Here is a 27,700-nt window from a genome sequence, read left to right as displayed (position 1 = left end):
AGGTGCCAGGGTCAGCTGATCAGGTCGCGACGAGGTTTAACGATTCCCGGGTTTTGGCACCACTTGTCGCAACCCCAAAGGGACCGAAGCAACACGCCCAAGGTCTTGATTCTTTTCTAGGCTTTATTGTCTAATCTCTCGCGGCGGTTACAGCAGTTGTCGGGAAGCTCTTCTCCCTCCCGGCAGGCTCCCTTATATTCAGTCACCCAACCAATCCGGGACAGTATCATGCGTGATCTTTAAGCGGATAGGTGTCACGCACCACTCTAAGTGGGCAGCACGAGCTGTGCACGGGTACGAAAGTCTGCTGGGCCAATCCCCAACAGGGAAGAGGGGAAAGGGTGGTGAGCAGGAAGCAGGCGCCATCTTTAGGGCGTTGTCCAGCTAGAGTGGGGCTCAGCCTTGGCCGTAGGCCGGGCCCCCACAGGGTGTGCTGGTCAGATTGCCACTTGCAAGCTTTCACAAGGTCCCACTTCTTCAAACTATTCTCATGATGGGGAAAGAACAAATTTTTTCACCTAAATTATCTCTCCAGAACAGATATTTTTGGTGTAGAAACTAGAATACAAAAGGTGTCCAACGGACTCCAGCTAGAGTTGGAATAAGCATCTAGATTCTTTTAGAAACACAGATGGACATATGTTTTTGCACTTGGAGTCCATCATTTAGCAGAAAAGTGCTTCCGAGAAAGCCTGAATACATTTGATTTTATTACCTGCTTCATGAATCTCATATCTGGTCCAGGCCCTATCAGCAGAGAACGCTATGATCACATCACAACTTGAGAGCCCAGTGGTTAATTAAGCGTGTGACTTGAGAGAAAGACCATGTGGATTGGAACTCCTGCTCCAGGGCTCATTAGCTGCAGTACTTTTGAACAAGTGACTTGACCTCTCATTGTGTTCCTTACTAATTTGTAAAATTAGTACCTATCTCACAGTGCTGTGAGTTAAATGAGCTACTCTATAGGAATTGCTTAGAACAATTCCTGGCACATAGGCAGATATAAGTGTTAGCTATATTATAATTACTGTGTAAACCAGTTTACGATTCTCGTAATTATTTGCTTATAGTCTTGGAGATACTTCAACTAGCCAGTAAGCTGTATGATTAATTGCATATTACTGCTAAACACAAGTAGCTCATAATAGGCTCTTTGTTTGAATTTCATAAGTTTCTAAATATGTTACTTTCTAGTTGTAGGATTCACCATTGTCAGACTTGCTATATGCTGATGACTTTTTTTCTCAATAGAATTGCTTATATGTGTGCCTTTTGATTTTTCTCTTAACAACAAAAGCGCTTAAATTCATAGTATTCTGAAGTGTTTGAGAGTTTGGTTAGAAAAACAATCCAACAAAATGCAAGAAATACTGAAGGATATTTAGCATAATCACATTAAATTATCTTTAATGTACTGTTGTATTTCATGTGGTGAGACCCTAACCTCTGTTCCTCACTGGTAAAGTGGAGGCACAATCTATTTTGCCACCTTTGTAGCAAACTTCAAAGCCTCAAGACAATTCGCATGAATTACATTGACAGCTTAGAAGTGCTAATACAAAAGTAAGGTTTACTCAAATTCTGATTGAACTGACCCAACATTGTCTTACAAACATTGCCTTAAAACCAAACATTATTATTTCCTTTCCTTGTCATTAAGTTTGTATATTGCAACTTATAATGCAGTAATAATTTCTAGGTACTTTGGCAATATGTAGCAGTAACTATTTCTTCAGTAAAAATTGTATTAAAGAAGGTTGTTAAAAATCAAATTTAGTGGAAGGCTTTTGATCAGATTTAGAACAACTCTACTAAATGTTTAATAATTTTGAATCATTATTTTACCTTAATCTCTTTTCCTTTGAAACAGGAAATCAGTGCAGTTAATCATCTAACTATCCAAGCCTCATACTTTGGAACAGACAAAATGACCCATATCAACATACCTGGATGGAAAACAGATGGCAAATGGCAGCAAGACATGTGCAATGTATGATGTGAATAAACTCTTCTTTGCCTCAGTATAAAAGCTTCATGTTTAACAGAAACGATATTTACATGCTAGTAATGCAAATTCATAGAAACCCTCCCCCTGGCTGTTCACACTGTCCATATCCCAAGGTCTCAAATGAATGATCCTTTTCCCATTAATTTGCACTTATCATGAATTGCATAGATTTTAATGGGAAGATATTTTTATAATTGTTCTTTTGTAAATTCTCACCTTTGACAAAAGATTGAGTGGTGTGATAAATTTCTCATTTAATGTAAGGGGAAAATATTTCCAAGTTCACTCCAGGAAATTAATTTTCCTCTCAAGAATAAAAGCTTGCTAATGTAGTGAGCAGTTAATTATTTATAGGTCTGTAGAGTGTAATGGAGTCATGCTGTCTGAATTTATATCATGGTGCTACTCACTATAGCTCTGTGATCGTGGACAAGTTTAATTAACCTATCTGTTCCTCAGTTTCTATATCTATACATGAGAATTAAATAAGTTAATACATGTAAAAGGTTAAGACTGAGCCTAACATGTAGTAGGTTCTCAATACCTGCTACTGTTATTTCCTACTATGGAATCAATTGTTCAGGCACTTTGGTTTTCTTCAATTCTTATTTTTTTAACATGTACAATAAATCGTTGTACCAGGTGTTGCTAAAAGTGGAAGATGTGAACTGCATTAACTTAGACTGGATTAATGGCTCCATGAAATATATCCATGCTGTAAATAATCTCCGCGTTGCGGGAGCTGAGGTAGCTTATTTTATTAATGTTCTTGAGGTAAGAAGAGCTGATTTTTAAAAATTATATGTAATTGGGTTTGCATCCTAACATCAAGAACTTGGGACAATTTTATGTTCTTTTTATTAGCCTACACAAGTATTGAACATATGAAATCATAAGCATTTGTGTGTGTGGTAGCCCAAAAAAGGGAAGTTACTTCTTGTGAGTCAAGTGCCTGTGGTTCTACAAAGCGCCACTTGGTGGCAGTGTGCCTTCACAGGCTCCTCATCAAAGGCTTGCCCTCCAATCCCCGCAAAAGTCGGTGCCTTGGTCAGCATGTAGGATGGTTTTCAGCACATTGTGAACCTACCCTTAATGATTATAAACTATTCCCATCCTTTGAATGTTATTCGTCTAGAATGTGAAATGCATTTTCCCCAGAAATTGTGTTCTATGGCAGTGAATTAGATCTGTATGTCCAACCAGGCACAACTCTTGAACCTACACATTTTCCAAGAGAAGAAAATAGACTTTGCTATTTATGAGGGAATATACCCTAAGATCCCTATAAATTTCCAAATGCTCTACCATTATAGAAAGTAATTTCTCCTCATAAAACGTAGTGAAGTAAAAGCTAAAGATTTATGACCCTTTCAGGTTCTTAAGAAGGGTTCACTTACTCATTCAACAAATATTTTTCTCTGTGTTTGCACGGGCCAGGCCCTGTTTGAGGTACTGAAGCTACAGTGTGAGCAAAACAGGGTTTCAGCTCTGACACAGAGTAGGGACAGTACTGGGAAGAAATCCAAGGCAATGGGGTGTGGAGTGACTGCAGTAACCCCGAACTCAGATGGGGGGCCAGGGAAGGCAGTTTGGGAGCCCTGAGCCCTGGAAGGGAATGGGGGGAAGCAGCTGGAGGAATCTGGGGGCCAAAGGCATATCTCTGCCCCCATACCTCTCTGTCTGTTGCTGTCAGAGAACAATGGAGTGTAAAAAGGTAGTACTTAGCGTGGGTTTTTGTGTGCAGAGGATAAAATCGATTCATCTCCTCTTCGGAGAACAACCAATCATGAGCTCTTGTGAATTCTTTGGTTGATCCTTGCACCTGAGCTGTGGGCTCCTCTAGGCCCAGGAAATAAATAGTAGTGGCCTGTGGGAAGCTGGGAGATGTTTGCTGAACTGAAAAGGAAAGTGTTTGCTGAGTTAAATGTTCAGTGAATTGATGGGGGTGGTGGTGAGGCTGAGAGCCATCTCAGATGCCAGTCATAGATTTAAAATGGGGGCATCAGTGGAGGGAGGGGCCCCCTAAAGACTGGCAGCTGGTCCTGGGCAGCCATTCACATGTAAATGAGGTAGAAGATGCTCTTGGTAAAGCACACATAATACTGTCATTACTGGTGGGGAAAAAAATGGACATTTGAGCAAATGACAAATTTTATCCAAATGAAGGTGATTGCTTGATTTTCGCTATTATCTTGAAGAAAGCCTAAAACTTAGATGAAACTAAAAATGCTCATTTGTTACCCACCAACTTGGGAGAGGGAGGTATGAACGCTTCGGCACATAGTCTCTTTGTGAGTATTCTTAAGTACTCTTCTTTGAAGACTAAAATCACCTCAGACACTTGCTAGAGTTAACAGCATAGGCGTGAGCTGCCTTTGACCTGTGTGGGCCTCAGGAAGAATGGTCATGGGCTGGAAGCCACGATACACAATCGCTGGGCTGCTCCCAAGGACTGTGAGGCCCCTGCGCTTGGGGAGAAAAATCTCTGACAGAAGGCAGCCTCCTCCAAGCCTGCCTGCAGCCCTCTCCTTCAGCCAGAAGAGGATGTAGGTGGGTGTGGGGGTCACTTGGTCACTTCACCAGTCCCCATCCTCTGTATGAAAAGGAGAAACCTGTCAGCTTTTTAATCTTAAGCATATTTTAACCATTCTACCTGCTCCTTTAAAATTATGTGTTCTGTTTCCCTTTTAAAAAATCCTATCAGAAAGAATTTGGATATTCCCCTTCTAAAGTGCACTTGATTGGCCACAGCGTGGGTGCGCATCTGGCTGGGGAAGCTGGGTCAAGGATTCCAGGCCTTGGAAGGATAACTGGTAAGCCTGCCCTGGAGTCAGCCTTGAATTTGTTTCCATATTTGTTCTCACACAAAATCAAGTATCTGAACACCAAACGAAGCAGCAGGAAAAACGTAAGGTAGGTAAGGTAGGAGGAAATAAGATTCACCTAAATTGAAATGTGAAAGGGCTTTCAGTGCATGAATGTGCAGATCCACGTGGAAGTGTCTGCAACACAGCATTATCTGGGGTGGCAAAGTGATGGAAACTGTGACTGTCCACCTGTAGGGGATGGGGGTGATGATGACATCTGCCATGCTTAGGAATTCCACACTGCCACACAAGGAGGGGTTAGACCCCCACAGGGGATCCTGGGATTGTAGCCCACCCAGCGTGTACTGCCACTGTGGGATGACTTGTTGAAGGCTTGTGCCCAGCCTGTGCCAGTTGCTAAAATCTTGACTATTATCCCTGGCTAGACTGTCAAATCTAAAAATAAATTGCAGAGTAAAGTATATACTATGACTTAGGTTTTTGAGAGTGATAATCATATTCCTTCTCTGTGCTCTGACTTCCAAAACAAGCGATTCAGATGCCTGGAGATCAAACTCTCTGCTTCATTATTGACAAGCCACGCTGACCTCCCCTCCTGCATATGCCCCACCGACAACAGGGCAGCAAGTCCCACGTCTGCTCCATCCGCACGGCGCTCCTCCAGGCCACAGCCACTGTCCCAGCTCGATGCCTCTTCATCTCTTGCCTGGACTTTGGCCCTACCCCAGCCCTGTCTTCATAGGCACTCCCACTGTCGCCATCTTTTGAAATGCAGCCTCAGTCACTCTGCTTCTTGGAACTTTCCATTGCCTAAAGGTTCTTAGCCTGTCACATAAACATTTCATGTTTCCTCTTGTTTTTACCATATTCCTGTGCCTTTGCACGTGCTACTTCCCCTCTACACATGCACCGTTCACTCTTGAAGACTTATCTCAAATGTGTCTTCCTCGGGCAAAGCTGATTCTCTGTGCTTCCCATACCCTTTGAAACATGCCTCTCAGACAGGGACCATGGGTGTAGTCAGAGTAGGGTGAGGGCCTCGGGAAAAACAGCCCTACAAAAACTCCATATTAAACAATTAAACAAAGTCAGAGTCACATTAATTCTCTAAAGTAAAATATCAAACTAGGAATATAAGCATTCTTCAGTGAAGATTAGGTAAAACTAAAAAACCAGGAGTAACTTGGCCTGGATTGTTTGAACATCCTCCAGATAAGAAAATACCTCAGCATAGCCCATGTCTTGTTTGCAAATGAGGCTATTGTTAAATTTACTTTAGCCGCTAAAAGGCCCAGCTTATCTTTAACTTTACCCAGATGCTGCATTTACTCCTCCAGCCCTTGATCAAGTAATATATAACCTGGGCGGATAATAAAGCAAGGGAGCCCAGCTGTAAGCAACATCATGAAAGGCAGGAAGGATTCCATCTTAAAGATAAGATTGCATTTTAACACCCAGGAAGTTAAGAAGTAAGATTTCTTAACTTACTATTTAGCAAACAGACAATACCCCAGCCCACCTTGGGGGCAGGACAGGCAGTCTTGATTGATATGCCCCCAGACCAAGAAGCTACTATTCTGGGAAAGAATCAAAGCGGTACATTTCTTATGTTAACTCTGCAAAATAATCCGGAAAACTGATAAGAAACGTAGTGTCTCTTCAAAGATAAACATTTAGAGACCGTTTGGTGGGTCTGCATCCCTAGCCCTTTGTCTCTCAACCGCCTGTAAATTCCCTGGACAACGGCACCACCCGGGCTCTCTTGTCCCCTTGTGGCGTGAGCCAGGACCTCTGTCCTCTCACTGTATCTCTCAATAAAAGCCTCTCCTTGGCTCTCCTACCTTGACTGTATGCTAAGTTCATTTTTTGACTCCGCAAACAGGAACCCCTGGCATCACCACTGTTACATTTGAAAATACAGCTATTGTCTCACATGGTCTCAAAGTTATTACACATGCGCACACACTATAAATTCAAACTTGAATTTAAAATACTTTTTCTAAGTATAGTTAAGAATTCCAAATTGCATTTAAAGTATTTTGCCTCTGCAGTCTCTTGGTATAACAGACTTCTCCTGCTCTTAGCTTCCTCTTTCCCCGCTCTCTGATCCCAGCTCCACCCACCCCACAACCCCCATTCTTACTTAGAATAATAAACTTGTATTTTTAATCTGAAGTCACTGTGTGCAGAAATACCACTCCCCTGCCTGGTTCTAAGTTTCAAGCCCAGAGGAAAGAAGAGATGAAGCAACTTGTGAAGATGGAAATGCCCATGGGTGCACACAGCCTGTGGGGCATGTAGGCCATAAATTAAGGGTAGAATGTTGCCATACATAAATTAAAACTTCACACTGGGTTACAACAGATTCAAGAAGATTTTGTTTTTCTTAATTCTTATTTAAAAAATCAAATTCTATGTACTACATTTTTTTTCTGCCAAGTGAATATTTACCTGTTGGGTAAATAGAAAACAAAACATTTTTAGAGGCTATCTGCATGTCCAAAGAATTTATGTAATTTGGACATTGCAATCTCTGTTCCTTCCAAGTGGACCCCCGGGCTCTTTGTCCATTTTGCCTCCAACATATGGTGACTTTGTCAAATCACTTCACTTTACTGGGCTTCAGGCTTTTCATTTGCAATATAATGAAGTGGACTTAAATGATCCTTAGCTGAGGACTAAGATTCTATTAGTGTTGCTTTGTAGATTCATCTTTATAAATTAAAGAATGAAACTCTTATCTTGAATTCATTTATTTATTTTTTGCATACAGATACTGCTTTCGAGATCATCTACAACTCATAATCTTAACCAACCCTGGAATAGCCACTTCGATTTTTCTGATTTTGTTAGAGGGTTTGGTATTGTCTAGTCACAGCCTTACTCGTGTGTAGAAATGTGACACTGCGAAAATACAGACCTGCATTAAATACTCAGTTTATGTATCTGCACTTTGTCTAGGGTACTGTTTGACCTATAAATCATGTAGGAAAGAATACCTTGCCTTCATCATCTGTCCTTCCAAATTAGCAACACTATCAGTGTTCTCTTGTCTGGAACATGTCTTGGTTTAATAGACATTATGCTGTTTCCCAGGGTTGGATCCAGCTGGGCCCTATTTCCACAACACTCCAAATGAAGTCAGGCTGGACCCATCAGATGCAAACTTTGTTGACGTTATTCATACAAATGCAGTTCCCTTTCTGTTTGAGCTTGGTAAGTTTTTAATACAAACAGAAAATACTCTAAAGCATAGAGGAGAATTTTAAAAGGTATCCTGCTTTTATGTATTTCAGGTGCTGGAACTATTAATGCTTGTGGTCACCTTGACTTTTACCCAAATGGAGGGAAGTACATGCCAGGATGTGGAGACTTAATTACACCTTTATTTAAACTTAATTTCAGTGCTTACAAAGAAGGTAAAATATGTTCCAAAATATGAAGCCTGATGTTATACATTTATTCAGCTCCCTCCTAGGACAGGATCCACATCCTCTTGTGTATAATGTAACATAAATATATTTTAGCCCACAATAAAGCTGCATGTATGAAGCTCCCACCAGTTGTAAGATTTGCAAGGTCAGGGTCACTTTCTTAGTTACCTTTGTGTCCCTAGGGCCTAATGGAATGTCTAGCACAAGGAGGATGTGTTCATTCATTCAACATCTATGTACTGAGTGCTTACTATGTGTCAGGCATTATTCTAGGAACAGCAGCTGTAGGAGTGAATACAAAAGATATAAAAAAGAATTGCTTAATTAATATTCTAATTTTCTAGAAAAACAATAGTAGAGTAAGTGCTAAGGAGACAAAAATAAAGCATAGAATGGGACTTAGCCATGTGGATCCCTGGGGAAAAGGCATTCCAAGCAAAAGGGACTGTGCAGCGAGTGTAAAGGACCTGGGGCAGGAGCTTTCATAGCAGTGAGGAGGAGCCTATTGTGGCTGGAGTGAAGTGAAAGAGAAAAAAGTAGTAGGGCATGAAATTAGAGAAGGAACAGGGGCAGAGAAAGCGAGAATACAGGGCTGTACGGACTGTAGGAAAGACTTCAGCTCTTAGTCAAGCAACATGGGAGGCACGAGAGGATTGTGATCAGAAGAGAGACATGGTTTGACTTACTTTTTAACACAATCTCTCTGGATCGTAGATTAAATTAATCATAAATTAAACAAATAGTGTTTAACTTTTTATAGTAGCTACCAGTAATAATAGTAATATCTATAGGACACCTAGTAACAAGGCATCAAAATGTGATTTGGGAATTCCATTCCTCTCTATATCTACATATCATCTTCATGTAAATAATGAAATATACCTAATTAATAATATACATAATAATATGATGTATGATGATATTATAAAAAACATCTGGATGATTCTAAATAACTTACCACCTGATCCCATGTGTTCAGAATACCTAGATGCTATAGTTATTTGATCTTTTACTTGGCTGATGTAGACCAAAGATGCACAGATCATGACACTAAATTACCTCTTCTCTAGAGACAAATTACGAAGTTTTCATATTTGTTCTGAAAAGTAATTATATGATTGAAAGTAGCTATTTGCTAAGACTACTAAAGAAAAAACAACTGGTGAATCTAAAGATACTTAAAATGAGAATTAAAGCCAATTCTGCCTAGTGCAAATAAACTAAATTCACTCAAAAAAGGCCAATTATAAAACTGAGTCCTCTTATTATTTCCCATATTATGATTTAAAAGCCTTTCTATTAGGATAAAATATGGATCATAAGACCTCTTTCCATAACTGTATTTAAGTGTTATACACAGAGCATTTTAAATTCTGGAAGAATTAATTCAAATAAAATATATATTTATCATAAACTATCATTTTGAGACATAAGATTTCTTATAACTTTATTGTATTAAAAGCATGTGTATCTTTTATGTTATGTCCTTAGATGAATTTTAAGACTTCAAGATACTCTATTTTACATTAGATTTATTACTAAGAAGACATTTACTTTTAAAATTCATGGTTCCCCATATTCTAAAGAACCATCTTCCCTAAATCATAATTAATTGTGAATATTAATCTAGATATAAAGAGACCTGATATAAGAGAACTCCTGGTTTTTTAAAAAAGGATGATGCCAATTGTTGATCTCTGCTGACTGTTGCATTTCTGAAATTATTCTGTCTCAGTTATCTACTGCATATCAAATCCTACTGGCTTAAAAGAACAATGGTTTGAGTGTCTATGGTTCCGAGTGTCAAGATCCAAGCAGAATTCTGCCAAGACTCTGCTTTGTGACTCGTAATGGCATCCATCTGGGGGCTGGGCTGGGCTAAGCTGCATAGGAGGGTCCAAGACGACCTTCCATGTCTGGGGTCTTGGTACTGGCTCTCCTCCCGAAGCCATTTGCTATGCTTCAGGGCCTCTCTCCCCAGCCAGTTAACCTGCGTTTCCTGACATGGTTTCTAAGAAAGCAGGAGTGGATACTGGAAGGTCTCAGGAACTTACAGTGTCAGTTCCTGCACATTTTGTTGGTCAAAGCAAGTCACAAGACTAGCCTGTAACCTAGGGGAATAAAAAAATAGGCTCCATCTCTTGAAGGGAGGAATGGTATCCTGATATTGCAAAGAAGTAAGCACCTAGAAAGGTTCAGCGAAGGCAACTATTATAAAATAGCAATCTACCACATTATACAAAAACCAAAATCTAGTTTCTCAGAGAACCAACCAAGGATATAGGGCATTAGAAGGATAGTCCATGACATACGGTAAAAATGTTGCTGTGTAAGGTAAAGAGAGCATAAATGACTAGAACTCTATAACCTGAGTGTGTGAGTATATTTAGATCTTCTTTTTTATTGCAGTAATCCTATTGGTGGCAATAATGTCATCCCCGACAATGACAAAATTAGTTCATCTTTAGTGTTCGTTATTTTACCTCCTGCCTGGCATACCTTGAAGCTCAGCTGAAGGTGTGCACTGGTTAACATTGCTGGCTCTTATGTGACTGAATAGGAGGGAATTCAGTCCTTCCTATAGAAACAGGCAGACAGAGAATCCACTGGTATAAGGTGGAGATGCCTTGTGCATAAAGATGCTTTAAAGCTCTGAGTCAGAGATCCAGGAAGTGTTGGGGATATTAGTGTCAGAGCACAGAGGCTTCTGCATTTACATTTGTTTATTCACCCTGCTTGTGTCCCTTTAGATTCACCCAAAGAATTCTTTAGTACAAAGGGAACAGCATGTACTGTTGGTAAATGTTGGGCAATATCCAAGCCTACATACAAGGTCTGGCTGTCTGGACCCTCCGAGTCAAGAATCAGGCACTCAAAGTTACTTTTCCTAAGAAATGATTCATACTATCAGTTATCAGCTCCTCAGTTCACGGCTATCAATTAATTGGAAATTTTTTTCACAGAAGTGACTTTCTTCTTTGATTGCAACCATGCCCGAAGTCATCACTTTTACACTGAAAGCATTCTCAATCCTGATGCGTTTATTGCTTATCCTTGTAGATCCTACAAAGATTTTAAAGCAGTAAGTAAAGCATTTTGCAGTGGAACTTAATTAGAAAGTCATTTCTTGAAGTATGACCTGCCAATAAAAATTAGAGCTTTGAGTATGTGGCAAAAAATGCATCTGCCGTTTTGGGAAATAGATTCTTTCTGTGCTGAGTACTGAACAGTAGCTGCGTTTGCTGAAGAACTTAAGTAGCTAAACCACCTGTTTGCATTATGGTTGTTTCAGCTCTTTTGAAGATTATATCCAGTTGAGTTTTAGGCCATTTGTTTTTCAGTAATTAGATGCTACTGTGTAACAGGCATAAGTCCAAGGCAAAATGTTTTCTGTGTGTGTATTTTAAATGTCATCTTCAAAGATGCCCCAAGAAGGCTGAACTGATCAATAGCTACAATCAATCATACTACTATTTACTTGGAACATGAAAATTATTTTATTAAAATTTAATTATTTATACAGAGCAGAACTAAGGCATAGATAGCTCACAGGTGTTGCACACAGATCAATATGTGACAAAATACCAAATCTGATTTTGCTTGAGTCATAAAGCATGGTGTGCCAGATCTAAGCTAAACTTATTTTTCCTTTGGTTATCACTATGAAGGGGAGAAAGAAAATCTATTTTTTTGTGGGAAATGGAAAGATTTTCCTTCTTGTGCTCTAGAGACCTGATCACCTGTTTCATCATAGTACAAAAATGTGGGGTTTGCCACTGAAATTTGTTGTAATAGCACTTTGTGAACAAGTGCAGTGCTGGGACGGTAATAAGCACTTCGCTCCTGTTACGGAGCAAGGTGAGTGGATGCCCGTGGGCCATCTCCTCAGTTTCCGAGCCAGTTGTTCTTGCTCACAGTGTGCCCTGGTGAACTGCTGCTCTCAGGAAGCTGCCCGCCCAAAACTGGCATTTCCCTCATAACCTCCTTCTGGCATCACCTCCTCCTCCTTCAGGCCCCATTTGCCGCTCTGAGTGGTTGAAGGCATTTCCCATGCCGAAGGCAGGTGGAAGCAGGTCCTCAGTGTCCCAGTCACTGATAATGACTCAGAAATGATGTCAGAGGTAATGGGGTTCAATCTGCCAGACTGGAGAACCTGAGGCTCCTGTGACACATGGATGCTAATTATGGCTACAAACCAGAGAACATCCAGTTTCCTTTGCATGTTTCACTGTATTTTTACCTAAATAGTCATAAAAATGAAGTGAAATGAAATAAATAGATGAAAATCAAATCAAATTAAATTAAATTTTAAAAAAATGAAATAAAATCAAAAGGAGGGATACTAGTGCCAGGCTGCCTGCTTCACATTCTTGCTCCATCACTTTCAAGACATGCAACATTGGACAGAGTACATTTTCTGTGCTTCCGTTTCTTCATCCCTTAACTAGGGTGACTAAATGCACTATTATAATAAGGGACTTTGTGAGGATTAATTGAGAAAAATGCAGATTAAGTGCTTAGAACAGTGCCTGGCACATGGTAAGCACTCAGTATATATAGCCCTTATTCTTTTTGTTAGAATTTTCCTTCATTAAAAATGGAGTTTTAAATGGGATGCTTTAGTGCAACCCCAGCCTAAATTCCATGGTTTTTAAATCTAAAATCTCAAAACCTGAGAGAGCAAATACTCAAACACCTCTACCTAGATTTTTTTTAAGTTAACATTTTGTGAGTTTTTAGTTTCTAAAACATGCAGATAAAAATTGAAGTACCTTATATTCCCTTCATACCCTCCCCCAAGGCAGAATTTGAAGTGAATCTGATATATATCAAATAAATACTATCATCCTGTATGTTTCTTTCTGGATTTGCTTTTTTTTTTTCTAATTTTATGAATTTGAGCTCTACGTTGATATGTATAGCTCTCATGTATTTATTTTTTAGGAATCCACTATAATTTATTTACTCATTCCCTTACTAATGGGCTTATGGTTGTATTATAATTTTGGTTGCTGCCAATTTTTGTTATTAAAAGCAATTCTGCAATAAACACCTCTGTGTCTCTTTATGTACTTGTGTGCAGGTTTCTTCATGGCATAAAACAGGTGTGAAATTGTCCAAGCATATGTGCATGTCTCCCTTTATTAGACATTACTGAATTGCCATCTGCAATATCTGTCAATTTACATTCCCATCAGGAACAAATAAGAATTCTCCCACCCCATGTCTTCACCAGTACTTAATATTGCCAGTTGTTTTAATCTTTGCAAATCTGCTGAGTATGCGATTGTGTGTTGTTTTAATTAGCACATCTCTGACTATCAGTAAGATCAGGCTTGTTTTTACATAGTTACCAACTATTTGAGTTGCCTCTTCCAAGGATTGTCCCTTCATAACCTTTACCCTTTTCTTATAGGCTCTTTTTCTTTTCCCCTCAGTTGTTTTTGTTTTATTTTGTTCTGTTTTTTAAAACAAGCAGTGTGGCCCACTAGGCAACTTAGTCATTTTCAGGTGCATGTACTTTTATTTCAGTTCCAAAGATGTATTATAATTTAGTAATACATCTGAGTTTATTGAAGGTCAACATTTCTAATTGCATTTCTAATTACCTCTTATTTTCTGTCACCAGGGGAATTGCTTCCACTGTTCCCAAGAAGGTTGCCCGACAATGGGTCATTTTGCTGATAGATTTCACCTAAAAAATATGAAGCCTAATAGACCATACTATTTTTTAAACACAGGGACTCTTTCCCCATTTGCTCGTAAGTACTGTGGCTAAGTTTTACTGTAATGCTTTAAGGTACTTATTTTTAAAATAGTTGTTTTTTTTTTTTTTAATTTTTACTGAGTGTTCCAAATAACTGGCACTGGTCCAGATTCTGAGGATGCAGTGAAGAACAATGCCATAAGCTTAGGCTAGTTTTGGGGAAGACAGCCAAAAAGATCTGTTTCAATTCTGAATCATAAACTTTCCAGTAGACATTCCAAGAAGAAACTTCCCCAGCCAGGTCGGCTGGGCAGGCTTCTGAGGGAAAGTGGTTTCTAAGGTGACTCCTGAAAGATGAGTTGCAGGGAGAAGGAAATGGGAGTGTTCCAGGCTGAGGGGACTGCAGGGCAGCTGCCAGCAGTGAGAGAGCAGAACTGAAAGATCTTGCCAGAATGGCAGCCAGGGAGTGAAATGGTGCACGCAGAGGGGAGTTTGGGCTTCATCTTTGGGATAATGGAAAGCGCCTGAAGGGTATTCGGTGATTAAGTTGGCCTTTTAGAAAAATCACTGTAGTTGCTGTGAGGATGATGGTGGAGGGGGGGGGCAAGATGGAGGCAAGATGTCCTGCTGGAACAGCTGCTCCTCCCCAGTGCGGGAGGCGATGGGTGTGCTGACCAACCTTATTGCAGCAATCTTGCAATATATGTATATCCTATCGTCCCGTTGCACACTTTAAGCTTACACACTGTTATATGTCAGTTATAGCTCAATAAAACCCAGAGGAAAATCGACAGTTGTTGCAACAATCCAGGCAGGAAGGTCAAAGGAAGTGGAGATGACAGAGATGGTTGGGAGGTAGAAACAAAATGGCAGTTGGTGAATGGATTGGAGGGGGGCAGAAAATTGAAAGTCAAGGGTGATTCTCTGAGGATGTGCCATCCGCTGAACTTGGGAACCCAGGAAGAGAGGCTACTCTAGACTAAGTTGATGCGCTCAGTTTCTAACATGTTAGGTTTCGCAGTGCCTTTGGGACTTGGGAGCATGTGTGCCCACTAGGCAGTTAGATACATGGTCTCAGCCTCTCAAGATTGATGTGGCACAGAAATTTGAGAGCCACCTGCCTTTAGATAGTAATTGGAGCTGTGAAAGTGGACTATATAATTACCCAAGAAAAGTGTGTCAAATGCGAAAGAAAATAGCAGAGAAAGAGGTTCCTTCGAAGGAGACTGGGGATTGGCAGAGAGAGAGAAAGTTGATGTGAGACAGTAGTTAAAGGAGTCAAGAAAAGAAAGATGATGAGGCAGGCAGGCTGCACCCACTGCACCAAATGTGTTGCAAAGTCCGAGCAGACAGCAGCCCGCAGGGGCCAGTGGGGTGGCTCTGACTGCACCGTCACTCCACTTGGGGACAGGGGTTCCAGTGAGAGGTGGGAGGGGCTGTGTCACAGAGGAATGGGTAAGCAGGGAAAGAGAGCTCTTTGGCAATGATTAAATTAAGAACTAAAAATCTTCTCCCCTTGGTTTTCTCCCCTTTTCAGGTGCTTGTAAAACAATTTTAGGAAGAATTGCATGTTTTCATTGTGTTATTAAGCATACCACAATTTCAGAATGCAGAATGAAAGATCTGTTTAGCCCTAGATTTTTTAAAAGCTACAATTGACCATTTACAATGGATTTATCCTGTTGTCAGGCTTTGTGCTGACCCAGACATGTCCTGAGCAGACATTCCCAGCACACAGCCCTGCAGAAGAGGCAGGGACAGTTCACTTCACCTCTAAGTGATGGTAAAAGTGTAAAACTCTCTTGCCCGGTAGGTTTTCTAGATTTTTTTTTTCTGGATTAGTTATCAAACTATGGAAAATAAAAACTTGGTTATGGAATGTATACATGCCACAGAATACAAACAATAAATAAAAAAAGACACACTTCTTTTTTAAAAAGTCACAAGAATTACTACACGTAATTCTACATGTAAAAAATACTTATTTTACAAAATTAAAGTGTGAACATTTATATCCATGTTTAAGTGTAGTTTTCCACCAAATTAAATCAAGCTATATAAAATAAATTTTTGTGAACATGAAAAACCTTGTTTCACTTGAACCCTGAGAGTTTCATTTGTATTAAATTGCTTCGGGTATCATGTCTTTCTCATGTTTTTCAACTCGTCATTTTTTTTCTTTATTTCTAGGTTGGAGGCACAAATTGTCTGTCAAACTCAGTGGAAACAATGTCACTCAAGGGAGCATATTTCTCCACGTTGGTGGAACAACTGGGAAAAAAGAGGAGTTTGTGATGGCCAGGTAGGCAAGGACGAGGAACTGGCCTGTGAAGGTGCTGGGCAGTGGGACAAACCAGCTCTTTAAACAGCTCAATCTTTATTTTCCTACAATAAATACCATAGGCTATCATGTTAAATTTAACCTTTTTTTAACTTCATGTTTCCAGATGTTAAACTAGAAATCATAGTATCTCTTTTCCCTGCACTCCCAACTACAAAAGAAAATGTTAGGAAATGATGACATGCAATATAAATCTAGATTATAAAGCAAGTGGGAAGGAAATTGACAGTAAACAAAATATATTGTTAGTCCATTCCATTAATATATAAATTTGAGCATATATTTTTATTTGTTTAGATCCCAGATAACTTATGAACTAAGACTCTTAAGTAAATTGGAAAGACTCAAAGGTAGGAATAGTTCAGTAGAGACATTCACTGTGTATCTTAGAAAGTCTCCTTTTATCTTGTTTTCCTTAATCTTGTCCTTGAACAGCTTTAGCATTTTTGTATTATGTATTTCATGTTCACCTTTTAATTCTGTAATGCATTTAATTCTGTAATGCATATCTGATGCAGACATAAAAGAATGTAATGCATTTCAGAATTAGCATTATGCACACTAATTAGATACTACCTTTTTGCAAACTAATGAATGGATAGATATTTTGCCTCTGTGATTTCCATCACCTTCAACTACTGGGCAGAGGCATAAAAAGCAGAAATTTTTGTGGTTATTTTGTCAGTTGAGGGATGCATCAGATTAACCATTCTGGCAGGTTTGTGTACGTCACCTCGCTTTGGTGCAAATGTCTGTCAGTGGTCGTCTGGCTGCTGGGTGACGCACAGGCTCCATACCTCTCTTCTAGACGTGTCTGTCACCACTTGGCTTTGTTCAGCTCAGCTCAGCCTTGTTACCCTCATTGCACTACACGGCATTGACCAGATCCCACTCCTTCCTCCCTTCCTCCCTTCACCCACGCTGTTCCTTGGTTCCAGATACCCTTTCCTGCCTTAGCACATCCCATTTCCACCCATTCTTCATGCTCCATTAAGCTATTCCTCTGAGAAGCAGTTCAACACATTTGCAGCCTGTGCACAGACCATTGGCTAACACCTCATGGTTTGTGTCCTGCACAGAGGCGCCTAACCTGGGGTATGCAGGGACTGAGAGGCAGTTCCCTGACCCTTTTGAGATTTGTGAGAATGTTTTGACCTCTCTGTATTTCCTTTACTAATGTCTGAAGAAGCTGAATGTCATCACATACTTAACCCGTCCTCTTTCAAGAATAATTCAGCATTTCAGGTTCATAGCAGATATCTCATCTTAAAATGAGATCAGCTAAAGAAATGTGTATGCTAGTCTATTCCCCTTCTTCAGTCAAGTTTTAAAAGTCTAGCTTCCCTGCAGATTATATTTTAGTTATTTGGGTTCTAACGACACTGTTGAGAAGGGCCACACTGCATGTGCACTGAGTGAAGGCAGTTTGGTAGCAACAGGAAGATGATCTGGAAGAATCTGGAAGAAAAGTTGCATTCTGGTAGTTAAATCAATTAATTCTACATATAATGGAATAAAAGAGGACCTAGGAATAGCAATATTCATTCATTCACTCAAGAAATGTTTAAATACTAGGGTGTGCCAAGAGTTGTTCTAATTGCTGGGAGTATAGACACAGGTCCTACTCTCATGGAGCTTATCCTCCAAGTAGAGGACATAGGTAGTAAATTAACAAAGGAACAGAAAATAGCAAGAATAAAAAAATCTCATCTGGGCTAATTTTGGCTTGGATAAAATATGCCTTTTGCCTCAAGATAATCCACCTCTCTGTTTTATTGCCATGCTTATGAAACATCTTTTGATCACCAGCTTGGTTACCTAGTTCTTTTTATACAGATAAAGCAGGTACCAGGGCAAGAGTAGGAGGGCATTTTGTTAATAAAAAGGAAGCATTTCCCCATTGTGAACTGGTAAACAGACCTGTAATTTATAGGTCAGTTTTGTGTGGATTTAGTTCATCATTAACAGTCTGATCATTTCCTAGTGTCAATAAACCTAGTTTCTGAACTACATAAGCCACAACCAGACTTTCTGTTACGGAGAACCCATTAAGACACTGCCTTCCTAGGCATCCCCTAAAAATCAACACGTCAAGCTTTCCTTTTACCTCACCCTTCTTTCAGGCTCCAGGGCCATGCTAGTCTGAGATGCTAATCAATGTGAATGGAAAAAATAAATCGCCTGCAAGTGAATGCCAGCAAATGCGGCGTTCTCTTCCACGGTACACACACAGGTGTCTCTGACTTCAGCATTGTGAAAACCCAGTGCAAGCTTATGTGTCTTATTTTCTGTTTACAGTGGAACACTTAAGCCAGGCATGACTTACACAAAATTAATTGATGCAGACATTAACGTTGGGAACATTTCAAGTATTGAGTTCATTTGGAAGGAACATATGTTTGGACAGTCTCTGAATAAGCTGGGAGCAGAAATGGTAAAAGATATATCTGGAAAATATGACTATGAGTAAGTATTACTTTTTCCTCTGCATTTTCAAACATAGCTTATATCTTTTTAGTGGCATTTAAAGACCACAGATGACTTGAAATTTGCAAGTAGTATAAAAATTTGTTTATCCTAGTATTTTGCAATTAAAGGAAAATTGCATAAGAAATCAATATTATATTTGCAAAAGTGTTTACAAAACAGTAATTACTCATTAGATTGGAAGACCTAACAATGTCTTTTTCTCTCCCTGGAATCATATTAATATCTTTTTTTCTTTCCCTTATAATTTTTCAGATCTACCTTCTGTAGCCAGGACATTATAGGACCTAATATTGCCTACATCCTGAAGCCATGTTAATCCCAGAAACAGTCTTGAAGGATTTATTTAATGGGAGCAATGAAAAAGAGAATCTCCTTCTAGTTGGCATCCAGGCCAAATTTGGCCCTTGTGAATGAGATAAAAGTAGGGTTGTGTGTGTGCTTTTCTTTACAGAATGTTTTTCCCATTGATAAACTTTTTTTTTATTGAAGTTATCATTGATATACAATCCTATATTAGTGGATATACAATCCACTAAAACCAATATAGGGTTTCAGATGTATAACACAGTGGTTTAACAGTTACCCATATTATTAAATCCTGACCCCTTCTAGTGCAGTCACTATCTGTCAACATAGAAAGATGTTACAGAATAATTGACTATATTCTCCATGCTGTATTACTGTCCCCATGACCAATTAATACTGATAAACTTTTATATATCCCTTAAAAACAGAGTGAGTCCTAGGACAGAGTAAAGTACTGTGATCTGCAAGAGTCTGATCTCAGTGACAAAATAGTGCCCTGGATTTCCCTTAGTAGGAGGAAGCAATGAAAAATTACAGTGGCATAAACTCACTGGGTAAAGTGAGACTCTGGTTGATTGTTCGAAATACATTTTTAGTATTTCCAGGTAGAATAATCATTGTTCTAAAATGGTTTAAAGAATATTTATTATGTTGTTAAACCTTGCTAGGACATATGATGGCTATATTTGATGATATATAGATTATAACCCTGTTACTAATGAAAGCTAGTGAGAGTACATTCTTATTTCCAAGGTGTTCCTTGGTCTTCAGGGTGTGTGTGAAGTAAAAGAGATTTGAGAGCTTATCTATGATGTACACATCAGTTAGCAGTGGGCCCTGAGGACCATCAGCCACTTCTAGAAGCTCCCTGGCCACAGGAGAATTAGTCATCTCCCTGGGCCTTGATAGCCCCATTGCAAATTGCACTTGGTGTAAAGGCAGCATTTCACTTGTAAATCATTTAACTAGACCTTTATGTATGCAATAATGATGTTGCAATATTTAATGTGTTGATGTGGCTTTTTTTATTTCAGTTTCTTCTAATTCAGTTGTCCTTATCCAGTGAAAATTAAAGATGACTAGTTTTTTCTTTTGCACATTTTGAATTTTATTTTTGTTTAAAGTTTTATTAAGATATCAATGATGTACACTCTTATGAAGGTTTCACATGATCAACATTGTGGTTACTACATTCACCCATATTATCAAGTTCCTCCCAAACCCCACTGCAGTCACTGTCCATCAGCGTAGTAAGATGCCACAGAGTCACTACTTGTCTTCTCTGTGCTATAGTGTCTTCCCTGTGACCCCCTGACACCATGTGTGCCAATCATAATGCCCTGCAAATCCCCTTATCCCTCTCTTCCCACCCACCTTCCCCACCCCCTTCCCTTTGGTAACTGCTAGTCCCTTCTTGAAGTCTGTGAGTCTGCTCCTGCTTTATTCCTTCAGTTTTGCTTTGTTCTTATTCTCCATAAATAAATGAAATCATCTGATACTCGTCTTTCTCCACTTGGCTTATTTCACTGAGCATAATGCCCTCTAGCTCCATCCATGTTGTTGCAAATGGTAGGATTTGTTTTCTTCTTATGGCTGAATAATATTCCATTGTGTGTATGTACCACTTCTTTATCCATTTATCTACTGATGGACACTTAGGTTGCTTCCATATCTTGGCTGTTGTAAATAGTGCTGCAATAAACATAGGGGTGCATGTGTCTTTTTGAATCAGGGATCTTGTTTTCTTTGGGTAAATTCCTAGGAGCGGAATTCCTGGGTCAAATGTTATTTATTTAGGATATTTTATGTACAGTATTTTGTCATCTGCAAACAGCAATAGTTTGACTTCTTTACCAATCTGGATGCCTTTTATTTCTTTGTGTTGTCTGATTGCTGTGGCGAGGACCTCCAGTACTCTGTTGAATAAAAGTGGTGAGAGTGGGCATGCTTGTCTTGTTCCCTATCTTAAAAGAAAAGCTTTCAGCTTTTTGCTGTTAAGTATAATGTTGGCTGTGGGTTTGTCATATATGGCCTTTATTATGTTGAGGTACTTGCACTCTATACTCATTTTGTTGAGAGTTTTTTTATCGTGAATGCATGTTGAATTTTGTCAAATGCTTTTTCAGCATCTGTGGAGATGATCATGTGATTTTTGTCATTCTTTTTGTTGCTGTGGTGGATGATGTTGATGGATTTTCAAATATTGTACCACCCTTGCATCCCTGGAATAAATCCTACTTGATCATGATGGATGATCATTTTGATGTATTTTTTAATTCAATTTGCTAATATTTTGTAGACTATTTTTGCATCTATGTTCATCAGGGATATTGGTCTGTAATTTTCTTTTTTTGTGGTATCTTTGCCTGGTTTCAGTATTAGAGTAATGCTGGCCTCATAGAATGAGTTGGGAAGTATTCCCTTCTCTTTTAGTTTTTGGAAAACTTTGAGGATGAAAACTTTAGATTTTCACTAAATATTTGATAAAATTCAGCCATGAAGCCATCTGGTCAAGAGTTTTATTCTTAGGTAGTTTTTTGATTACCAATTCAATTTCATTGTTGGAAATTGGTTTGTTCAAATTTTCTGTTTCTTCCTGGGTCAGTCTTGGAAGGTTGTATTTTTCTAGTAAGTTGTTTATTTCTTCTAGGTTATCCAGTTTGTTAGCATATATTTTTTCGTAGTATTCTCTAATCATTCTTCACATTCATGTGGTGTCCAAAGTGATTTTTCCTTTCTCATTTATGATTCTGTTTATGTGTGTAGACTCTTTTTTTCTTGGTAACTCTGGCTATGAGTTTATCTATTTTGTTTATTTTCTCAAAGAATCAGGTCCTGGTTTCATAGATTCTTTCTATTGTTTTATTCTTCTCAATTTAGTTTATTTCTGCCCTGATCTTTTTATTATGTCCCTCCTTCTACTGATTTTGTACCTCACTTGTTCTTCTTTTTCTAGTTTCATTAATTGTGAGTTTAGACTGATCATATGGGATTGTTCTTCTTCCCTGAGGTAAGCCTGTATTGCAGTATACTTCCCCCTTAGCGTGGCCTTCACTGCATCCCACAGATTTTGCAGTGTTGAGTTACTGTTTTCATTTGTCTCCATATATTGCTTGATCTCTGTTTTATTTGGTCATTGATCCATTGGTAATTTAGGAGCATGTTGTTAAGTCTCCATGTGTTTGTGGGCTTTTTTGTTTACTTTGTGTGATTTATTTCTAGTTTCATACCTTTGTGGTCTGAGTGGTTGGTACAATTTCAATCTTTCTGAATTTACAGAGGCTCTTTTTGTGGCCTAGTATATGATCTATTCTTGAAAAGAATGTGCACTTGAGAGAAATGTGTATCCTGCTGCTTTAGGGGAAGTATTCTCTAGATGTCTATTAGGTCCAACTGTTCTAATGTGTTGTTCAGTGCCTCTGTGTCCTTACATATTTTCTGTCTGGTCGATCTGTCCTTTGGAGTGAGTGGCATGTTGAAATCTCCTAAAATGCATGCATTGCATTCTATTTCCCCTTTAATTCTGTTAGTATTTGTTTCACATATGTAGGTGCTCCTATGTTGGGTGCATAGATATTTATAATGGTTATATCCTCATGTTCGGCTGACCCCCTTATCATTATGTAATGTCCTTCTTTGTTTCTTGTTACTTTCTTTTTTTGAAATCTGTTTTGTCTGATACAAGGAATGCAATTCCTGCTTTTTTCTCCCTATTTTGCTTGCATGAAATATCTTTTTCCATCCCTTCACTTTTAGTCTGTGTATATCTTTGGGTTTGAAGTGAGTCTCTGTAGGCAGCATGTAGATGTGTCTTTTCTTTTTTATCTATTCAGTCCTCTATGTCTTGGTGCGTTCAGTTCATTTACATTTAGGATAATTATCAATAGATATGTACTTTCTGCCATTGCAGGCTTTAGAGTCATGGTTACCAAAGGTTCAAGGGTAGCTTCTTTACTATCTAACAGTCTAACTTAACTCAGTGCACTATTGCAAACACAATCTAAAGGTTCTTTTTTTCTCTCTCTTCTTTTTCTTCCTCTTCCATTCTTTATATGTTAGGTGTCTTGACTTTTTTCCCCCCCACTGCATCAGGCAAAACCTCAGCCAGAATGCCCCAGGGCCTCTTTCTCTAGGCCGGCTCCCAAGCAGTTGGGCTCCCAGCACAGTCACGTGACAGGGAAGACTGATGGAAACCAGTCATCAACATGGTCTTGAAACTCTACCTATTTGGGTTTTTTGTTGTTGTTATTGTTTCTACACATCCTACGCCAAACTGTCCTCCTCCTTTATACAGAAACACATCATCAGAAGGCAAATCTCTCCTCTTTTTGACCCAAACATATCAACTACCTTCGCCTACATCCATTTTATCCTTTCTCTTTCTAAAAGGGAAGTCACCCCTTCTCTTATCCAAGGTCAATGCTGCCCCAGTGCCTCAGATCCCAGCCTCTCCTGCTTTCTATTCTGGGTAACGTTTTTTTTCTTTTGTATATGCGACTTCCCATTGCATCACATTTTTAAAGTGTAAGTCCCTCCCGCAGGGAAAAAACCTCTCAGTCCTAAATTCCCCCCTACTCCCAGCTGACCTCAGAACCACTCTCACCAAGACTTGGAATGACTGCTAAGTAGAACAGGCATTTTTATTCAGTTATTTCATCCTTCAGCAGAATTCAACACTATTGTCAACTCTTTCCTGCTCTTTTTTTTTTAATTAAAAAAAGTTTTTTTATAACTTGTAGACATTTTCACATATTCACAGCAGCAGAGAAATTAGATAAAAATTAATTTAAAAAATACCCTTAGGAAGGGCAGAGCCAAGATGGCGGCATGAGTAGAGCAGTGGAAATCTCCTCCCAAAAACACATAGAGCTATGAAAATATAACAAAGAAAAATCTTCCTAAAATAGAGACCACAGGACACAGGACAACATCCAGACCACATCCACACCTGCAAGAACCCAGTGCCTTGCGAAGGGGGTAAGATACAAGTCCCGGCCCGGCCGGACCCGAGCGCCCCTCCCCCAGGCTCCCGGCGGGTGGAAAGAAACCGGAGCGGTTTTTTTTTTTTTTTTTTTTTTGGCGAGTGCTTTTTGGAAGCCTTAAAGGGACAGGGACCCCATTGCTAGGGAGGCAGGGTGGCGGGACAGGTGAGCGGGTGCCTGGGACCGGCACTTGAGGACGGAGGAAATCGCGCGTTTTTCCCCTTTTTTTTCTCTTTTTGGCGAGTGCTTTTTGGAGGCCTTAAAGGGACAGGGACCCCGTTGCTAGGGAGGCAGGGTGGCGGGACAGGTGAGCGGGTGCCTGGGACCGGCACTTGAGGACGGAGGAAATCGCGCGTTTTTCCCTTTTTTTTTCTCTTTTTGGCGAGTGCTTTTTGGAAGCCTTAAAGGGACAGGGACCCCGGTGCTAGGGAGGCAGGGCGGTGGGACTGGTGAGCGGGTGCCTGGGACTGGCGCCTGAGGACAAAGAATATCCCGCGTTTTTCCCTGCGGGACCAGTGGGCGGGTGCTTTTTGGAAGCCTTGAAGGGACAGGGACCCCGTTGCTAGGGAGGCAGAGTGGCGGGACAGGTGAGCGGGTGCCTGGGACCAGCACTTGAGGACGGAGGAAATCGCGCGTTTTTCCCCTTTTTTTTTTCTCTTTTTGGCGAGTGCTTTTTGGAAGCCTTAAAGGGACAGGGACCCTGGTGCTAGGGAGGCAGGGCGGCGGGACTGGTGAGCAGGTGCCTGGGACTGGCGCCTGAGGACAAAGAATATCCCGCGTTTTTCCCTGCGGGACCAGTGGGCGGGTGCCTGAGACTGGCACTTGAGGATGGAGGAAATCGCGTGTTTTTCCCCTTTTTTTTTCTCTTTTTGGTGAGTGCTTTTTGGAAGCCTTAAAGGGACAGGGACCCTGGTGCTAGGGAGGCAGGGCGGCGGGACTGGTGAGCGGGTGCCTGTGACCGGTGCCTGAGGACAAAGAATATTGCGCGTTTTTCCCAGCGGGACCAGTGGGCGGGTGCTTTTTGGAAGCCTTGAAGGGACAGGGACCCTGGTGCTAGGGAGGCAGGGCAGCAGGACCAGTGAGCGGGTGCCTGAGACTGGCGCCTGAGGACAAAAAAAAAATCACGTGTTTTTTCCTTTTTTTTTTTTTTTTTCTGTTCCCTCTCTCATTGTTGCTGTTGTTGTTTTGGTTTGGAGAGTGCTTTTTGGAAGTCTTAAAGGGGCAGGACAGGTCACTTAGACCAGAGGCAGGGAATCTGGGGATCTCTGGGCACCCTAAACCCCTGGGCAGCAGGGAGCACAGAGGCCCCTTACGGAGATAAATAGCCTCCCGGCCGATCCCCCTCCAATGGGGCTCCACCACTTTGGAGGAGCAGCCCCTGCCAGACCACGCCCACAGCAAGAGCGGAGATAAACCCCATAGCAACCGGGCAGGAAGCAGAAGCCCTGTCTGCACACAGCTGCCCAGCACAAGCCACTAGAGGTCGCTATTCTCCCAGGAAAAGGCCACAAACCAACAAGAAGGGAAGCTCTTCCAGTGGTCACTTGTACCAGCTCTGCACACTATCTCTATCACCATGAAAAGACAAAACTACAGGCAGACAAAGATCACAGAGACAACACCTGAGGAGACAGACTTAACCAGTCCTCCTGAAAAAGAATTCAAAATAAAAATCATGAACATGCTGACAGAGATGCAGAGAAAAATGCAAGAGCAGTGGGATGAAGTCCGGAGGGAGATCACAGATGTCAGGAAGGAGATCACAGAAGTGAAACAATCCCTGGAAGGGTTTATGAGCAGAATGGATAAGATGCAAGAGGCCATTGAAGGAATAGAAGCCAGAGAACAGGAACATATAGAAGCTGACATAGAGAGAGATAAAAGGATCTCCAAGAATGAAACAACACTAAGAGAACTATGTGACCAAGCCAAAAGGAATAATATTCGTATTATAGGGATACCAGAAGAAGAAGAAAGAGGAAAAAGGATAGAAAGTTTCCTTGAAGAAATAATTGCTGAAAACTTCCCCAAACTGGGGGAGGAAATAATCGAAAAGACCATGGAATTACACAGAACCCCCAACAGAAAGGATCCAAGGAGAACAACACCAAGACACATAGTAATTAAAATGGCAAGGATCAAGGACAAGGAAAGAGTTTTAAAGGCAGCTAGAGAGAAAAAGGTCACCTATAAAGGAAAACCCATCAGGCTAACATCAGACTTCTCAACAGAAACCCTACAGGCCAGAAGAGAATGGCATGATATACTTAATGCAATGAAACAGAAGGGCCTTGAACCAAAGATACTGTATCCAGCACGACTATCATTTACATATGATGGTGGGATTAAACAATTCCCAGACAAGCAAAAGCTGAGGGAATTTGCTTCCCACAAACCACCTCTACAGGGCATCCTACAGGAACTGCTCTAGATGGGAGCACCCCTAAAAAGAGCACAGAACAAAACACACAACATATGAAGAATGGAGGAGGAGGAATAAGAAGGGAGAGAAGAAAAGAATCTCCAGATGGTGTATATAACAGCTCAATAAGCGAGCTAAGTTAGGCAATAAGATACTAAAGAAGCTAACCATGAACCTTTGGTAACCACGAATCTAAAGCTTGCAATGGCAATAAGTACATATCTCTCAATAGTCACCCTAAATGTAAATGGACTTAATGCACCAATCAAAAGACATAGAGTAATAGAATGGATAAAAAAGCAAGACCCATCTATATGCTGCTTACAAGAAACTCACCTTAAACCCAAAGATAAGCATAGACTAAAAGTCAAGGGATGGAAAAACATATTTCAGGCAAACAACAGTGAGAAGAAAGCAGGGGTTGCAGTACTAATATCAGACAAAATAGACTTCAAAACAAAGAAAGTAACAAGAGATAAAGAAGGACACTACATAATGATAAAGGGCTCAGTCCAACAAGAGGATATAACCATTCTAAATATATATGCACCCAATACAGGAGCACCAGCATATGTGAAGCAAATACTAACAGAACTAAAGAGGGAAATAGACTGCAATGCATTCATTTTAGGAGACTTCAACACACCACTCACCCCGAAGGATAGATCCACCGGGCAGAAAATAAGTAAGGACACAGAGGCACTGAAAAACACCCTAGAACAGATGGACCTAATAGACATCTATAGAACTCTACATCCAAAAGCAACAGGATATACTTTCTTCTCAAGTGCACATGGAACATTCTCCAGAATAGACCACATACTAGCTCACAAAAAGAGCCTCAGTAAACTCCAAAATATTGAAATTCTACCAACCAATTTTTCAGACCACAAAGGTGTAAAAGTAGAAATAAATTCTACAAAGAAAACAAAAAGGCTCACAAACACATGGAGGCTTAACAACATGCTACTAAATAATCAATGGATCAATGAACAAATCAAAATAGAGATCAAGGAATATATCGAAACAAATGACAACAACAACACTAAGCCCCAACTTCTGTGGGACGCAGCGAAAGCAGTCTTAAGAGGAAAGTATATAGCAATCCAGGCATACTTGAAGAAGGAAGAACAATCCCAAATGAATAGTCTAACATCACAATTATCAAAACTGGAAAAA

General features: G+C 40.1%; 1 protein-coding gene across 3 annotated transcripts in view; it reads left to right on the top strand.

Annotated features, from left to right (window-relative positions):
* The window catches only part of PNLIPRP3 (pancreatic lipase related protein 3), a 35,328-nt gene extending 15,114 nt beyond the window's left edge, over positions 1-20,214 (top strand). Inside the window, exons 3-12 of one of the 3 annotated variants that reach the window (XM_037010953.2) lie at positions 1,874-1,993; positions 2,654-2,758; positions 4,716-4,824; positions 7,936-8,055; positions 8,136-8,258; positions 11,237-11,355; positions 13,903-14,035; positions 16,171-16,282; positions 18,620-18,787; positions 19,064-20,214. In XM_037010953.2, the coding sequence (XP_036866848.2) occupies positions 1,874-1,993; positions 2,654-2,758; positions 4,716-4,824; positions 7,936-8,055; positions 8,136-8,258; positions 11,237-11,355; positions 13,903-14,035; positions 16,171-16,282; positions 18,620-18,787; positions 19,064-19,127 (1,173 nt within the window). In that variant the 3' untranslated portion in view covers positions 19,128-20,214. Of the gene's footprint in view, positions 1-1,873; positions 1,994-2,653; positions 2,786-4,715; positions 4,825-7,935; positions 8,056-8,135; positions 8,259-11,236; positions 11,356-13,902; positions 14,036-16,170; positions 16,283-18,619; positions 18,788-19,063 lie in introns of all 3 variants that reach the window. The other 2 variants (XM_017663254.3, XM_037010954.2) reach the window with 2 other exon arrangements.
* Positions 20,215-27,700: the final 7,486 nt, after the last annotated feature.

The sequence above is a fragment of the Manis javanica genome, chromosome 7, assembly GCF_040802235.1.
Source record: "Manis javanica isolate MJ-LG chromosome 7, MJ_LKY, whole genome shotgun sequence".
Taxonomy (NCBI): Eukaryota; Metazoa; Chordata; class Mammalia; order Pholidota; family Manidae; genus Manis; species Manis javanica.
This window is presented reverse-complemented; position numbering and strand designations above follow the sequence as displayed.